Here is an 18242-nt window from a genome sequence, read left to right as displayed (position 1 = left end):
ATGATCCTTGTCCGGGAAACCGCCCTTTACACCACAAAAGTCTTTCCGGTCCCGTACAGCCTGGAATCGTTAAATCAAATGATGTCAAAACACTTTGATCTTGTTACAAACCCTCCGGATTCCCTCCTTGAGAGCGTAATCTCAACGATAAACAGAATTAAGGAACCGTTTGAAATGCCGGTGTCAACAGGTGAAAGTGTCTTCAAGAACCAGGAGATGATAGACTTCATTAGAGAGCAGAACTTCAATGTTGGTTTTACAGATCCTGCAGTACCCCTAGGGACCATATTGGCATATAATCTTTTTCAGTAGGCTACAACTTGTGTACGTGTTGAGGGAAATGCCGTACGGCGCTGATGCTATGGCCACAGCTTGCACCAACCCTCTTTCATATATTCCACGATTCTTTATAAGAAACACAGACCGCATGACTTTTGGTGAGCGTCTGGTCAACACGCATTTTGAGCATGCTGGAAGTGCCGCTCTGTAAATTGATGTTCTGGCCCTTTGAGGAAATGACGTCTAGCTTCATTCTGACAGACGTGAGTGTGATGGAGATCCAGATCAGTGATTTTACCCTGGAGTTACCAAACCTTTGATGCCAAAGATGGTGCTTATTGGAGGAGTTAACTGTGAAATTGGGAACCCACTGACAAAGATGAGCATTTGTATCACATTGCCTTCATCGTAAACTAAAGACAAAAAAGTTGTTCACCTATAATAATCACAGGTTTGTTTTACGTAGAGAGAAAATTAAATAAGGAACATAACTGACACAATGTTATTACTTAATGATTACCAGTTGAATCCACTTGAATATGTTCTTCCTGAAAATTGCGACAGGGGTCGCTATTTTCACTTATAAAGTTAGTGTTGTGACCCCAGTCCACGGTAATAAGAATGAAGAAGATTGTACGAATTTGCATGAGTCACTGGCTCTTACTGGACTATGTTGTATTTAGGAACTTGTTTTAGTAGTGCTTGGTATTTAAGTATGTGCATTATCCTGATTAACATACTAGTATTTTTTACGTTGTGTGGACAATTTTGTTGTCCCTATTAGTCTACAAAACTTGTCAAATTAAAGTTATGATGATTATTGCACTCTTATGCAAAACACAAGAGACAGCATTGGCCACCATTGGCCTGTACATGACGTTTTCAATGACATGAAGGTGAATAAATGACAGCCTTTTTATTTTGTGTGATCTATCCCTTTAAACTTGATAACATTTTCATATTCAACAGAAATGGTTTCAATTTAGCTTTTAGGTTTAATTTATGAGTTTGTAAGCTTATGATGAAAATAACATTGCTGTTGGGGAAAACTGCTGCATCATGGTGTGGCAGCTTATAGTCGTATTAAATCTGAGAACATGGTTCAAATGTCAAGAACCTGAAGCACCATGTTTATACTCGCATTGTTGTAATCATTACCTTGCTGCAACTGACATGTTGTTTCTATCAACAACTACAAAATCTTTAAAATTTGATTTGGACGAAGACACCTATTCTCATTTTGCATTTGAATAAAGATTGCATTTCTAATAGAAATTTAAGTGTGTGTAAAGTTGAAGAATCCATAAACTAAGTCCTTCCCACAGTAAATATCCAGCCACTAACAGGCAGGCAATCTATTTGACATCAGTACTCGCTATCTTTCTGATAGTAAGTCCAAAAGCTGAACTAAAAGTTAAACTATTGCGCATAGATGTACAAAGAAGTACCTTGGCACACTGGAAGAAGAGAATAATTTTGCAATTAAAAATGGACTGCAAAGCATTTTTATGTCTGGCGGTTTTTATAATCTGTTGTGCAGCGCTGAAACAGAATCCTGATGGGAAGAGTGGTTGGACTGGGAAGCTTTTAGTGGTTCCCATGGATGGAAGTCACTGGACAGGTGTGAAAGCCGTGGCAGAAGAAATGGGCCGCAAGGGGCACTTGGTAATTGTGTTGATGCCAGAGGTCAGCATGCGTTTGGGTCCAGGTAAACACTACATCACCAAAATGTTTCCTGTGTCCTACAGTCGGGATTTTTTCGATCAAGTGATGGCAAACTATTCTGATCTAGTGACAACCTCACCGGGCTCCCTCCTGGAGAGCGTAGTTTCAAAGGTGGACCAAGTAAAGAAGTTATTCAAAGTCTTTGCATCTACAGGTGAAAGTCTTTTCAAGAACCAGGAGCTGATAGACTTCATTAGAGAGCAAAACTTTGATGCTGTTTTAACGGATCCCGTCTTACCGATAGGGGCTATATTGGCGTATAATCTTTCACTACCAGCAGTGTACATGTTGAGGGGCATGCCGTGTGGCCTTGATGCTTGCCCCAACCCTCCGTCATATATCCCACGCTTTTTAACTCGATACTCAGACCGCATGACGTTTGGTCAGCGTGTGGTCAACACGCTTGTGAGCATCCTGGAAGTACCACTCTGTAAATTGATGTTCTGGCCCTTTGAGGAAATGACGTCCAGCTTCATTCAGAGAGACGTGAGTGTGATGGAGATCCTGAGCAGTGGAGCTCTCTGGCTGATGCGGTATGATTATACCCTTGAGTTCCCAAAACCATTGATGCCAAACATGGTGCTTATAGGAGGAATAAACTGCGAAGTTAGGAACCCACTGACAAAGGTGAGCGTTTAGCACAATGTGACAATACCTTCATTGTAAAAAAAAAGTTTACATAGAATGATTGCGGATTTTGCAACTTAGTGGAAAAACGTCTTATAACAGAAATAGAACATAAAGAAAAGAAATACATTTTGTGACATAAATCCAGTTGAATTTTTTTTAAGTTATTCCAGGAACACGCAACAGGGATCGCTGTTTCACTAAGAAAGTTGCAGCCATAAAGATACATTTCAGTTCAGTGTTGTGTTGTGACTTACTGAGTCAGGATGATTGACAATCATTGTATGACAATTGTAGACAATGACAACTGTATGAATTTGCATTTGGCTACTGTATGTTGCTGAGCTTTGGCACTAGTTTTAGTTTAGTAGTGCTTGGCATATGTGTGAGACTGATCAACTACCGTGTGGGGACCAAATGTCTTTATAAAAATCCGTAATCCTGGAGAGACAGCAAGCTACAGCTACATTTTGGAGATGGCGCTTACATTTTGAGGCTGATGCCGCATGCAGCGAGCGTGCACATACCGGGCATCTGGCGGCGAGCGCGCACGCAAACACACCCACACACACTGGTTTCTATGTTTTATGGGGACATTCATTAGACTTCCATTGATTTTATATGAGGCTTATGATATATTCTATCCCCTAACCCTACCCCAACCCCTAAACCTAATAATCACACTAACCTTTCTGCGTTTTTTGATATTCAACAAATATCATTCTGATTTATAAGCTGTTTTTACAAGGTCAAAATCATTAGTTCCCCACACAGTGATGAATCCCAGTACACACACAGTAATAAAATAAATAGCCCTAACCCCTACCATCCCAGAAAAAAACTATTTTGTATGATAAATGAGCTGTTTGTCTGTAATCTTACTTTAATATTTGTGTTTTTAGGGTAACTTCTAGAGTATAAAACACCAAATGTAGTTATTTTATGTTCTTTTTGGCAAATTCAAAAAATGTTAAAAGAAAAATGTTATTAGATTTAGCATAACTTTGTTGATGTAGAATAGATAAAACAGAATACACACACACTGGGTTTTGTAGGGACTTTCCACAGTTAACCCTCACCCTTAATCTATCAACCACAGAAACTATTTTGGATTTAACATTTTCAGTATCATTTAGTATTTCTTATAAAGAGTAAATAACCACTTTGCCCCAGTATGTATTGCTTTTGGGTTTCCTTGTTTAATGGGGATTTTTCATAAGCAATACTGCACACAGGGTATCCCCTAAACTGCCCCTTTACTATCACACAAACCTTTCTTCATTTTTGCATTTTCAACATTTCAACATCATTTAGTTTGATATTTATAAGCAAGTTTTCTCATGGGGTCCGAAAATGTCCATAAGTCAAAGAATTACAGCAGGGGTAAGCTCAAATCGACTTGTGGAAGTCCTAGATTGGAACTTTCCCGACTTTGTGCCCTTGATGCCAGCGTCTTTGTCAGCTGCCCCGACTGTCTGCGCTCACTTCCACTGTTCGTATTGATGCTTTAACTGACTGTGCGTGCATTCGTGCGTGCGTGAGGATATTGGACTGGTGTAAGTGTCTGTGAAAATTCCCCAGGACTTGAAGTGATTGTATTAGATAGTTTAAAATTTTATTATAATACTATTATACATTTATAGTAAAAAGTGATTATATACGAAGAACTGGATCTGCAGTAACAGTACATGACATAAAACTCTGAACACAATATATGAATTTTGATCCCAGCTACAGTTTCAATAGAGTTAATGAGCGAGTCATTTTTTTTAAATAAGAACAATATGGGAACCATCGCAATTCACTCCAATCCTAAAATGTTATGACAAACCGTAGATCAAATACATGATGTTTATTATTCTGCTTCACAAGCGAAACATGCTAACAGTGAATGTTTTTAGAAAGCATGTGGGGTGTTTTGTAGGTCAGGTTATCTCTTCAGCACAGTGAGATGGGAAGGAAAGGAGTGTCGAGCTTCTCACGCAAGCTTGGTCCCAGAGGAAGTGGGGCGTGCAGGTGGGAGTTGTTATTTTTGAGTTTGCAACAACGCAAGGGTGAATGATCTCAGAATTTTCATTTCTGGCTGAACTACCCCTTCAAAAACTTTTGTTTCACATTAAGTAAAGTTGAGCGTTTATTATTGATTTAATAATAATAATAAAAATATACAGACTGTTGTTTCCTTGTGTTGGAATTTGTGTAATAGTGTTGTGTAAATTAGTGCTGGCTTTGGTTTCAGGAAATGTTTTTCTTTCGAAAAACCAGGAAGATTCACATTAACATCTCATTCCTCCTCCCCCCATTCATTCTCTTGTTCCTCTGTCACACACGAGAGAGTCTAAACACAGCCTACTTTCCTGAGGGAGGAGCTTTCTCTCCTTTACTAACAGTGCTCGTGTGTGGACTTAGGCAGACCCAGTTATGTCGAAGGAGGGCTGGTTGTGGGGGCTGGGTTCAGGGCTGCTGCTGCTCTGGCTGAGCGCCTTGGTGAGGCCTGCGCAGGGTGGCCGGGTGCTGGTCATGCCTGTTGAAGGCAGCCACTGGCTAAGCATGAAGGTGCTGGCGACCGAGCTGGCCAAGAGAGGTCATGACATGCTGGTCTTGGTACCCGAGAACAACCTCTTGATAAGGAGTTCTGAGCTTTTCCGGACGGAGACCTTCCCGGTGGGGATCTCCAAGGATCAGCTGTCCACCAATTTAAAGGAATTTCAGAATGGGATCTTCACACGTAGTCCTGCGCTGCTTGACATTTTTGTCCAAGTGGAGAGGTTGCTGAATTTCACGGGAACGCAGGTGCAAGGATGCGAGTCGCTGCTTTACAACGAACCTTTGATGGAGAAACTTCAGGAGGAGAATTTCGAGTTGGTGCTCACGGATCCCTTTCTTCCGTGTGGGACTATTATCGCTGCTAAACTCCGTCTCCCTGCTGTCTACTTCCTACGCCTTATGCCATGCGGCCTTGATATGTTGGCTTCACAATGTCCTTCTCCTCCATCATATGTACCGCGGTTTCATTCCGGCAGCACTGATCGTATGACATTCGTCGAGCGCGTTAATAATTTTTTCATGAGTGGCATTGAGTTGGGCCTGTGTAAAGTTATGTACGCCAGTTTCGATGAACTTGCCGCCAGGTACCTGGGTGAGGATGTGACGTACCAGGAACTCATCGGGCGGGGAGCTGTCTGGTTGCTTAGATACGATTTCACTTTTGAGTATCCCAGACCTCTCATGCCAAATATGTTTCTCATTGGAGGCATCAACTGTGCTAAGCACTCCATACTTACAGCAGTAAGTCAGCAGAAGAGCTTTTGGATCTGTCATTCATTGAGTTTATTGCAAAATGCACTTTTATGCTTAGGGTCTTTCATATTTTTTAATTATGGAAATGTAATGCTTTTGCTTAGGGTTCTAAAAATATATATTCTTTCCGAAGAAGTAAAGAAGGATCTTCTATCTGTTCTGTCACCTTTAAGCCTGGTTTATAACCTTTGGCTGGGGTCATTGTTCGTGCAGGTTATTTGAGTTTCTTTTTCGTCTTGACATTGGTGCTGTGCCCTAACACGAGATGTTTACCCACATAAAAACATGACCAGTGGTAATCTGATTCTTCTCTACAGGGTATTGATGGTTGCCTATGGTAACACAGTTCTTTGGTGTTTTCTTTGCTATGCAACTTCACCTCCTGCTTTCATGTTGTTTGTTTTTGTATCTTTTACTTTCAAGGCTCCCTTCCTTCCCCGTGGACAATATGTTTTTTTACTGGCAATATAATCAGATTTTACATTTTCAAAAACTGGTTAATGTGTGTACAATGGACATCAGGTTGGGATTTGGGGAAATTTACACTAGATTGCTTCTTTATAATTAAATGATGCATAGTACCAAACTTCTGTGATTTTATTAAATTTATTAAAGGAAAGATAAGTGACTAAAATAGTTTAAATAGCATAAATAATGATACTCAAAAAGCAACATTTCTGTTCCAGCTCGAAAGCATATTTTGACATATTTTGATGTATGAGGCATGTCTGGTTGGAGAAGCTAAGACATCATTTCATTGTGATGCCAAACACATTTTTGCTATAAAGTATAAGGAAGCATCTAGCATAGCGTGCTTGAATAGAGGAGTGGTGATCTCAGCCAATCGGAGCGAGGAAGATGTAATGCTTATGCAATAATGACAGCAGTGATAATAGTATAATAACATAATGGACACATTATGAGTTATATTTAAAAGTCAAATATAATCGAAATATAAATAAATATTCACACAACTACCATTTTCCATGCAATGTTTTTGTAAAAGTTCATTGTTCATGTCTGATCAGAAGTGAAGTTTGGTGTATTTTATCTTGTTTCACACTGTTTTTCTTTTGCTTGTTCTGTGCAGGAAGTGGAGGAGTTTGTGGAAGGTTCAGGAGAACATGGTATTGTCGTTTTCACCCTGGGTTCTCTCATCGCCTCTATGCCAAAAGAAAAAGCAGAGGTCTTCTTCAAGGCTTTCAGTATGATCCCACAGAGGGTGAGAAATGATTGAAAACGTAACAATGATGCCATGCATTTTAAGATGTAACGGTTAAATAAACAGTTCTAAAAACTAGAATTGTAAAGCAAAGTGTAAAATGCATGTATTTAAAAGGGTTGGTGAGCGCGCAGTGCCTTCCGTGCAAGCAATGCGGTGCGTCACCTGAGCCCATTCTCAGATCTACATTCATCTCTCAGTCAAGCATGTGTGTGTTTAGGAGCCCAGTACGGCCAATTCTTTTCCCAGCATGTTGAAGTGTAAAATTAAGTGAAGGCTGCACGCAGAGCCTGCTTGAGAGGGAGAGAAACATCTGGCTCCCATTAAAGTTATCATGGGAGGGGAAGTGATAGTATTTCACTAAGAGCAAACAACAGCTTTCACTGTCACTTTTTAAATGTTCTGCATAGAATCATGTGAAATAAAATAAATGAGCTTGTAATATATGATTTATTGTATATTTAAAAATATGTAGAATAATTCATTGTTCATGTATTATGATCATTGGAATAATATTTTACGAATTGCTGCTTTTCATGCATTTAAAAATATAAGCACTTGGTTTCAATATATGGAGATGTATTTTTTTGATATTCCCATGTATTTTTGATTGGTAAGGGATGTCTAATCTGCTCTGTATTAAAACTGCACAATGGCATCCCTCTTCCCAGGTCCTGTGGCGGTATACGGGGGAGATTCCCGAGAATGTCCCGAAAAATGTCAAGCTGATGAAGTGGCTTCCACAGAATGATTTGCTTGGTGAGTTTTCCAGGTTCACGTTCACGCGACTTAAAAATGAGGAAGCATTCTTTAACACTATGTCAAAGTGCTAAACCGCAAACTAGAGAGACTTACCAAAAAAACAGCATTTTACATTTTAAACAACCCACATTAATTCATAAACCAACAGTTTTGACCTTAACCCGCCGATAAAAATGAAACCAGCATTTTGTAAGATTCAACATTTCTGTTACATCTCTAAATGGCGAGTCAATCACAAATTCCAGCTCCCTCAACACAGATCATTAAACTAAGAGCACGCAAGCAGCTTTTGTTAAACAAACAGTGTAAAGTCTAATTTTCTGGGTCAGTTATGATTGCTGTTAAGTGGAGAGCAAAATCCATTTAGACCCATAATATCTAATCCTATTAACTACAGTTGTATTGGCAGATTACCCATCAGCCACCAGCTTTACAAAGTACCATAAAACTGTTTCAGTATTTTAATCAAACAAATAAATCCATCAAGTTGCTATAGCATATAATTTGCCATATTTTCAATTTTTTTATTTAATTTCAATACTTGCAAATATGTTGCAAGATGTACAATGGCATGCAAACAGCATAAAATGATTTTGATAAGTGACTTAAGTTCTGGCTATTTCTGAAAGGTCATCCCAAAGCAAGAGCCTTCATCACTCACGGTGGAACACATGGTATCTATGAGGGCATCTGTAATGGTGTTCCCATGGTCATGCTTCCACTTTTTGGTGATCAGGGGGACAACGTGCACCGTGTGGCATCTCGAGGAGTGGGTGTGATTCTCAACATCCATGAAATCACTCCGGAATCACTGGTTGATGCACTCAACACTGTTATTACAAACAGCAGGTGAGACTTTAAAACGAATAACAGCACCAAACGTTCACGTTTCTCCACTTTAGCTATTTTTTATTTGTCATCTCTCATGCTATGTTTTGCAGTTATAAGGATAAAATGAAGAAGCTCTCGGCTCTCCACAACGACCGCCCCATGCAGCCCCTGGATCTTGCAGTCTACTGGACAGAATTTGTAATGAGACACAAAGGAGCGGATCATCTGAGACCTGCTGCTCATGACCTAATCTGGTTTCAGTATCACAGTCTGGATGTGATTAGCTTTCTTCTCTGTGTTGTGTTGATTGTATCACTAGCGATGTTGAAAGGCTGCACGTTGTGCTGGAGAAAGTGTTGCCGGAAAACACAGAAGAGGAAGGCAGAGTAAACATATAGTGGTTGTAAATAATGACACTATGTTTTTATAACTTTTATGACCGTTCCATTGATTTCTTCATTTCATAATAACAACGCCAAACCTGTTTCTCAGTAACACTGAGCCAGTTTAGTCCTAAAGCTGAAGTTTTGTAAACAAGTATCACATTTCACTATTTTCAAGAAGTTTCATTCAACATGCCAGCAAGGGCTTTTTAGTTGTTAGCGTCAAACGCTTTCAGTTTGATGTCACAGATCCCATTTTACCTATAGTTGTACTCAAATCTGTAACGCATCAGTGTTTCATGACTTTAGATAACAAAAAGGTTTTTCTACAAAGTGAAATGGAATGCAAAACTCTTAAAGCTCAATACCTCAAAACTGCTCAGGATGCAAATAGAACAATGAATTGTGCTCTTTATGAATACTAATAACGTGCGGATGATAATCACAAATCTTTTTTTTTTAATGAAAGAACACCTTAATTTGTACCTTTTTACGTTCTGAAAAATTAGACTTGCTGAACTGGAAGAATAAAATAGTACAATGTAAAAAAAGTAAAATGTTGGGGAGAAGTCACATATGGTCAAGTATAAGCAAGTCCCAAATCTTAACCATCAAGTCTCGAGTCAAATCTCAAGTCAAAGTTTAGACAAATCAAGCAAGTCATGATAAGTGTCCTGATAAGTTTCATATCAAGTCGCTGTACTAAAATAAACAGAGGAAATTTTTTTCAATACATGTTCATTGCACAGAAAAGATGAACTTATATACAAATACTATGGAAAATTAATTGTAAATACAATTGTAATTTTAAGTGATGATCACTTGCCTATGTATGTGCTTAAAGTCTGGTTCTAGCAGTCACACATTTCCATGTTTACAAAGACACAGAAATGGAAATACTTGTATCTGACACAATATAAGACTTAAGCATTTATACAAGCTATGAACCTAGCTAAATAGTATTGTGACTGAAAATCTGATTATTATATGTTATATATGATGTTGTAATACTTGTGCTGTCCAGGGCACAGTATGGAATTTACATCTAGTGATGGGAATCTCGAATCATTTTATTGACTTCGATCTTGAATCTAGTTAATCAAAATGAACGAATATTTTTCGTTTTGGCAGAATATAAAAAAAATGTATGGTAATAAAGCGCAGTGATGAAGTTATGATGCTTAATCGTCATCTCTGCGGTGGACGCGCAATATGCACGTTTCACACGTAATATAATAATCTGAAAATATCTTTAAATGTTTTAAAATGTATCTTATTTTTCCCATTAGGTATGTAAGCCTCACACTGCGCAATTTATTGGACAGATTGTAACTCCCCTAATTCTGATTGGCGTTTATTTGCGGATGCTGATACATGATTGGTCGTTATTTCTTAATCCCGCCTCTTTAAACTGGTCCCTTACCATAGTAGGGGATAATAAATGTGAGGAACATTTTGAAACGCGCTGCAAAACTCAATCTGTGCATAATAATGGAGTAATTATAAAAAGTATATAACAATAAAGAACACCATGAGCAGGTAAAACCAGAATATGAGCGCAAGATTCAAGGTAAATGTCCCGCGGTCTCTGTCACACCGGGCAAACCATTTTAAAAACTACGTTAAAAGATTAAAACTTTGCATAATCAAGACACTGTTATAGCTAATAATTGTGTCAGAAACAAGAGCAGCAAAAAGACCCAGTTATACCTTAAACGAGAGATATGTAATCTGTCGAGACATCAAAACTAGTGCTGCCAGATATAACCGTGACTCGTGGCCACTGACAGCCCGAACATTTCACCTCCGAAAATGACGGAGCACATCTATTGTACATGTACAGATTGTACATTTAAACAGCCACATTGTGCTCTAAGGAACTCTTTAAACGACATTTTGCGACACAACAACAGATGTATTACACGGGTTTGCCGGGGCTAAAATCAAACTAAAAGGAAGTGCGTGTGAAGCTTCCAAGTGAAATAAACTCTCATCAACTACACTGAAATCTTTCATCAACTATACAAGCGAGCTGCCACACGCAGTCCACACAAACACTTGTGCACATTTAATTTAGACATTAGCCTACATGTAATATAGAGAAGCCCCTTAATTTTAAGATGACCCACAACATCTTAAGATGACCCCCCAAGATGACCTTCAACCCCCAACAGCTTTCCTGTAGCTCAGTGGTTGTGGGTTCGATCCCAGGGGATTGCAAATACCTATGTAAAATGTAAAGGGTAAAGCAATGTAAGTCGCTTTGGATAAAAGCGTCTACCAAACGTCTAATTGTAAATGTAAATGTAAAATTCGGGCTACTGTTATATCCAAATTACCCAATAACGTTACATGAGATGATACGTAACGTTAGGCCTATCAGTGATGATCAATGATCACATTTCTAATACTATTAAAAAACAACCAAGGCCAAATTATGACAAACAGAAACGATTATTAGTAATCGTTTTATGACATTGACTATAAAGAAATTACTTTCTTAGCTTTCCTTGTGATTCTTGAAATGTCGGATGAAATTTGACGTTGTGGTTGTCGTGTTAGGTATTACATTTACATTTAGCAGACGCTTTTATCCAAAGCGACTTATAATTGGGACAGCATAAGGACAACAAAAAGCATAAGTGAAATCAAAAAAGGAAACTGGTCTCATATAACCTAACACAGTATACAGAGCTAAGTTAGAATATATATATATATTCTTTTTAACAAAGAGTAGAGTAGTCATACTCTAGAGTAGTCATATTCTTGCGTTGCATACTCTGCATCTGGCAAATCTTTTTTTATTGGTAAGGTCCAGTTCAGAGTCCTTATAGCCAAAACGTGACTATTTGTGGAGCTCGACTGTTGTCTGCCATGTTTTTAGGCGGCTTGAGTTGTGCAGCGGTAAAGGCACAGGTGCTGATTATTGTGCTGCTGAGTCACTATCATTATTTTTAATATGAATTACGAATTGTATTTCTTTATTTTACTTTATTAAAAGTTCAAGTCATTGTCGAGTCTTCCACTATAAGTCAAGTCAAGTCTCAAGTCACTTGCTCTCAAGTCACTTGCTCTCAAGTCAAAGTCAAGTCAAGTCATTTTCTTACTTCAATCAAGCAAGTAGCAAATCCTGAAAACCTCTGTTAAAAAAACACAAAAAACAATACTTTATTATACTAGGTTAATGCCTAGTATAATTTAACTTCCAAAAAAAATCTTATGGATGGATTGTTGTAATTTTTGATCAGTCTAATTTTAAATGTATTTAATTCCCTATTACTGTAGTTTTCAAAAAGCTTAACCTGATGGACAGAACAACAAAGCATAATATGGCTGGACGTGCTTTACTCTCAAGATTAAATGAATTCAGTGAATGCTCTCCATAATATTCAAAAAGTAATTCATCTTCTCAATTTTTTAAATAAACTAAACATTCAATAATGAAGTCAACACATCAGATATTTAGTTTTCTGTGTTATTATATGAATTCATACTTATGCATATTGTTTGAAGAAAAAATAAATACTATATATAAGCAACTTAACAAAAGCAATTTGCATTAGAAATACTCATGGGCATTTGTACAAGTGACTGTATTAAGCAACTTAATAGCGGCCAATTTTTTTTAGCTACCTATAAGCTAACAAATGTATTGTATAAAATACAAATAATAAAACCATTTGAATAAATTTACAAAAGAGAGTGTATGACCCACGGTTATTCACATATCTTCATAATCAGTCATAAAATTGAGAAATGTCCTACGTTACTTGAATACACATAAAAATATTTCATAAAGCAGCCCCAATAAATAAGTACAATAATATAATAAATATTCAAATGTCTGTTAATATGGCAGTATTCAGCTGTGTTTAGCTTATATATCAATGACATGGACAGATCTGTGATAGAAATAAAGGAAGTTAAATGTAAAGTTTCTTGCGTAGTGTGTGTGAAAGTTGAGGCTTATACGTTTTCCCAGGATTCTCCTGATTGTGATTATACACGACTTTGTTCACCTCTGTCATAACGTCCAATATATGCATCCTCCTGCACATGAAGAAAAATATATTTTAAATACACAAATGTTCATATTATGACAAGTGGTTGGGAATATGTATCTATGTGTCCGTACCTCTCATGTCCTCTCAGTAGAGCAGAGCGTAATGCCTGCAGATAAACAGAACGGTGGCCAGAACACTCAAGAAGCTTCTCCTCTGTTATGCAAATGTTCCAAAGCACATCTGCAGACACTGGAATTCCTTGAGCATTCTCAGCGTAGCAAGACAACGGCCCATCCGTCTCAAGGCATTCATCATACATGACCTCTGAAGTCTGGTAGATCTGGGTGAAGAAGAGTTTGGGTTTGCCGCTCAGCATGGGACATTGGACTGGGTTGAAAATCTGTTTGAGATCCTCCAGCTTGATGCCAGGGCGGTGGGTGTCATTGGCTAGCAGGCGAATATCCGTTCCCCTGCTAATGAGGCAGCAGATGAAACTGCTGACCCCCTGGAGATGCCTGTGGCGGGCCAGGTCTTCCAGGACCTTCTGGGTTTCTTTCGGACACAGATGAGAGTGGAAGATGACCATGAAACCCAGACTTTTGAATGTTTGATTCAACAATTCTGAAAAGAAAAGAGATGAATTTCATGTTTATTTTGATATATATTGGAAACAGATTGATTAAAGCACTCCTACAAACTTCTGGGCCGCGGTTCCCAAAACCTTCTTAGTTAAGTATACCTTCTGTAAGTCATACGTTTAAAAGGTTGGTCTGGAGCGATCTTAGCTATACCTTATCACGGTTGACAGTTCACTCCTCTGGTGGCCACTATGAAAAAAGTCTAATTTACATCGAAGTCCATACAAATAAAATTCTAATGCTATATACACCAGTATTTTGATATGAAAATTGTCACACTGATGGTTGTTTGCTTTTTAATTCTTTTTAATAAATATATCTAAAGGTGCATCAGCTGGCAAACCAAAGAATTTGGAGTATATTAAAGAGAAAGATTGTGGTAGGAAGTTGCGATACAGCGAATATTTTTAGCTAAGTCAAGTACGGCGCCATCCGCGGAGCAATTTAGTGCATGTGCATTTAATCAGTGAAAACCTTGCTACAATTTATGCTGCGGGTATAATTATAGAAAATAAAGGTTTACATGCCACAGCAGGAAATTTGCCAGATTTTTAGATCTTGTTTGTCTAACTCGAGACAAACTCAACGGAGCAGCCCCTAAATTCAGGTGTCTTTCCTGCTATAGCTGTCGATTATATGTTCCGCATTCTGCGCTTATATCGACTAAATAAAGACACTATGGCAACAAATATTATGATAATATAAACCAGGGGTTCCTAAACACAGGTATAATAAAATCCAAAGTTTGAGAACTTTTGAAATAAATGACCATAGTGCCAGTTAGTGCAGAGTGTTGAGACATTTGGGCATGAAGAAATTCTCTAACGTATTTTATAAAGAACGCGGCTATCTTACATAAAGCAGTCCCTGTATAGACTGAATAATTGATTGTCGAGTGATCGATATCCATTAATTCAGCACCACCGCCAAATACAGGACCTGTTACCGTGGCATGTAGGAAAGTAACCTCCTAAGGTATTTTTCGGGAAACACACGTAGAAAAGGTATACATTAAGTTAAGGTATACCTTAAGAGTCTTCGTAGTATGCTAAGAGACAACGTTATTGGGAAACGTAGCCCTGATTTCTAGAAAACCTAGGGGAATTTCTTCAACTTTTACTGACAACTGTAGATCACATCATGCTCACTTTGATCTGACCGCATGGTCTTGTTTTACTTTCCGTTTCTTTCTTCACCCACTTTCTTTTTCACAGCAACTCTTTCACTTTTCAACTCCATCAAACACTTACCTCCATCACAGCCAACACAGTCAATGAGGACACACACACCCTTCCTCTCAGGATTCATTTGATACTCCTCCACTCCAGTCTTGCATACATACAGAGCGTGGGAAAACTACATATTATAACCTGCCCATCATGAATTTGATGGTAGGAAACACAAAGAAGGCCATGATATGTACCTGTTCATGTTGTGTCCCTGTTTCAGGCACTGAAAGCTTCAAATTTTTGATCTCTGGAAAAACACACAGTAATATGTAAATGTTATTTAAGAAGTCTAAAATAGTCCAAAATATAAAATGAAATGCATTTTACAAAAGCACTTACTTAGAGCAAAACATTGGGGTTGTCTCACTGGATTAGGAGCAAACTGACGGCACACATACTGAAATGGAATTAAATAAATTAGAACACAATCATCATCATTTAACATGTATTTGATATATATAAATAACAGGCATGTCTTACTCTGGAGCAGTTTTGCTTTGGAACTTTAGGCGCTGCACAGGGTACATTCTGACCTGAAGAAATTATACATTTGTGTTATTTTATATACTAGATTATTATCCTATTTCTAAAATTCACTGAGAACTAAGGATTAACAAATAATTTAATACATAAAATGCAGAATGACTGGAACTGAGAATTACAATTTACGAAAGAAATTATGACTGCAAAACGCTTATAAATAAGTGATTAAAAGACAAAAAGCTGCAGACTAAACTGTGGCATACATTTTTTGAAATGCATGTTATATTGTTTCAGATATCTTCTTTTTAAACTTGATTAACATGTTTGTTGACAAAAAGTGCAACCATTTTTCCAATGTAAAGTTCATACATACTGTGCACTTTAATTCAAATATGCATTGGCTGATGTACAATACATTAAAGATAATTATTTAACAAGTATTGTACATTAAAAATGAAGCCATTGTCCGTTTACAGTCTAGAGGTTTCTCTCAAGACTGACCTTTATTCTGGTAGGCCTGTATTCTTTTGACCAGGTCCATTCTGCGAATGTTTCTGAATAAATTTTCGACCAGGTCTAGTTTATCACAAGAAACTTCATCCAACTTCTCCAATTCCACCACCACATCAAGAAAACTCTGATGGAGATGCAAACGGTTTTCACATGCCTGACAGAATGTATAAATAAAAACGGAAAACAAAATGTCGGCTTACAGTATCTTTTTTCACTCTTTCTTTGGGTAGCGTACTGTTCAGGAGAAATTTAAGAGTTTGTAAATCCTCTTCTGCCAGGTTGTCACTTACATCTGCCATCAGAACCCTAGATAATCAGTTTAGAAAAGAAATTCATTCTAGGGGCTAAAAAGTCAAGGAATGACAAACAGGGCTTTTTATTTCCTTGAGTATTAATTTACACTACATGGGTTGATAACGAATGTAAAATGGGATGGGATGAATCACCTGTAATCTGAGAGGACGCTTCCCTTCTGTAGAATAACTTCTACCTGTTGTCTGTTTGTACCAAGGACTTTCTTCAAGATATCAAAGCGCTTGAGTCGAAACATTAACTCCATCAGTAATGCATCACCTGCCTGGGGCTGGCATGTCTGATTCCGTTTAGCAAAATCCAGTAGAGCTCCTCTCAAATCCTCCACACAGCTGTTGTTGAACAAATCTGTACACAGGTACTGCAGTGTCCTACACTCCTCTTGACTGAGTAATGCTGTCACACTGTTAACCATTACAGAAAATCCATCTGCCATTTCACTGTATGATTCTGTATACTGTAGATTTTTAATGTCGTAGCTTATTGCTTGAGCAAAACAAGCAGTCATTTTAAAATGTTTTACACATTTTTAACATTTATTTTGTATTTCTTTGATTTTTTTCTTGATTTCTTTTCTTATAATAATTAAATTCAGGGCAATTCCAGGGCAATATACATCTTTATATTGGAGAGGAACCCATCGTAGCCTCATCACATTTCCGTGCAACAGCCTCTCTGGATTTACCCCTGCAAATAATAAAACAGACACAAAACATATTTGTACAGTGAATGAGAACATGAGAAGAACCGCTTAGAGATTTTATTACCTTTATTATACGCTGATCGGGCCAAAAGCTCTGGTCATAGTCCCCGTACAGAGATGTCTCTGTGTGAATGCTAAAAATCAAATGAAAACCACAAAGAATGAAACTATGTATTTGAGGGGGGAAAAAACCACTGACTGGTAATCCCCAGAAACAGTTTTTAAGTGAATGTTTATGTTTGTTCTTCATATTTTGTAAATAAAAAAGTGAGTACAGATCTGTTTTGTGAACAGGTTTGTTCTGTTTCATTTCTTAATGGTTTTAGTTCATTTCAAAAAGCATTATGAAAAATCTAAATTTACTATCAAAACCAATTTACATGCCACATAAAAGCGAAATCTAAAAGGGGATTCCCGAGCGAAGAATGTCAAGAATGCCTGTGGTTTGATGAGGTAACCTGCTAGGAAATACTTTTCACGTTCATTTTAATAGTGTGTGGGTGTATGCAGATCACACAACTTCCGATATCTACATCGTGCTTGTGAAAGCACAAATTGAGGTGTGCTCTATCGTCACGGGTTTGTAAAACACACTAGAACCATTGAGCACATGCTCCCACTTCCATTTATTTTGTGGACGAACAGTTTAAAATAGAAATCTTAAACCACACGCAATAGTCTTTTAATAAAGTGTAAGAGTTAAGTAAAGGCGAGTTAACAGTGTACCGAAAAAGAAAGACAAGATAACAACAGTCAGCCGAAAAGACGGAAGTGTGTGGAAGACCGCAAAGATTGTTAATACAACGTGCAAATGGGAGTAGACGTTAAAAAGATATAAACCTCGGAAATATGTAGCATAATAATTTAGTATTTACCTCCAATAATGTCTGCCTCCATCTTTGGTGACCTTTTAAAGAAAACGAAAGTACGTACGTGTACGTATTTGAGTATAAAGCCCCGCCCTCTTTTAAAGAGACAGCGAAGGCGTTTTACGGTTAGGCTGTTCGAGGACTCTCGGTTTACATCAATTAAAGTACCTCGAGAACGATTCTTTGATGTCATCCGCCTGTCGGTTCTTGCGGTGCGTCATAAAGTTGACAGTATCAGTTATGATTACTCATTAACTGTGTGTACTATGTCGTATTTTAAGGATTTACTCATTTTAACTCACCAGTGCTGATTCTCTGATCAACTTGTTAATTTAGAGCCCTTGGAGACCCCGTAGTGAATA

General features: G+C 37.8%; 3 protein-coding genes and 1 pseudogene across 3 annotated transcripts; 3 read left to right on the top strand and 1 right to left on the bottom strand.

Annotated features, from left to right (window-relative positions):
- LOC130410680 (UDP-glucuronosyltransferase 1A1-like) lies at positions 1–691 on the top strand (annotated as a pseudogene).
- A 914-nt stretch (positions 692–1605) lies between these two features.
- On the top strand, positions 1606–2643 carry LOC130410020 (UDP-glucuronosyltransferase 1-6-like). The gene has a single exon (XM_056734358.1). It carries the CDS (start codon positions 1768–1770, stop codon positions 2641–2643), a length of 876 nt encoding a protein of 291 aa, XP_056590336.1. The 5' UTR covers positions 1606–1767.
- Positions 2644–5031: 2388 nt separating this feature from the next.
- On the top strand, positions 5032–9854 carry ugt1b1 (UDP glucuronosyltransferase 1 family, polypeptide B1). The gene is made up of 5 exons (XM_056734355.1): positions 5032–5919; positions 7022–7153; positions 7825–7912; positions 8545–8764; positions 8857–9854. The coding sequence occupies exons 1-5, from the start codon at positions 5053–5055 to the stop codon at positions 9134–9136; spliced, it is 1587 nt and encodes a 528-aa protein (XP_056590333.1). The 5' UTR covers positions 5032–5052; the 3' UTR covers positions 9137–9854.
- A 2603-nt stretch (positions 9855–12457) lies between these two features.
- On the bottom strand, positions 12458–17966 carry cflara (CASP8 and FADD-like apoptosis regulator a). The gene is made up of 11 exons (XM_056734356.1): positions 17887–17966; positions 17076–17145; positions 16443–16995; positions 16197–16302; positions 15985–16120; positions 15481–15533; positions 15340–15397; positions 15195–15247; positions 15022–15100; positions 13265–13754; positions 12458–13179 (listed from the first exon to the last, which is right to left on the bottom strand). Exons 3-11 carry the CDS (start codon positions 16814–16816, stop codon positions 13053–13055), a joined length of 1476 nt encoding a protein of 491 aa, XP_056590334.1. The 5' UTR covers positions 16817–16995; positions 17076–17145; positions 17887–17966; the 3' UTR covers positions 12458–13052.
- Positions 17967–18242: the final 276 nt, after the last annotated feature.

This window comes from Triplophysa dalaica, chromosome 21 (genome assembly GCF_015846415.1).
Source record: "Triplophysa dalaica isolate WHDGS20190420 chromosome 21, ASM1584641v1, whole genome shotgun sequence".
Classification (NCBI taxonomy): domain Eukaryota; kingdom Metazoa; phylum Chordata; class Actinopteri; order Cypriniformes; family Nemacheilidae; genus Triplophysa; species Triplophysa dalaica.
Note: the sequence above shows the minus strand (reverse complement) of the source record. Positions and strands in the feature narration are given on the sequence as shown.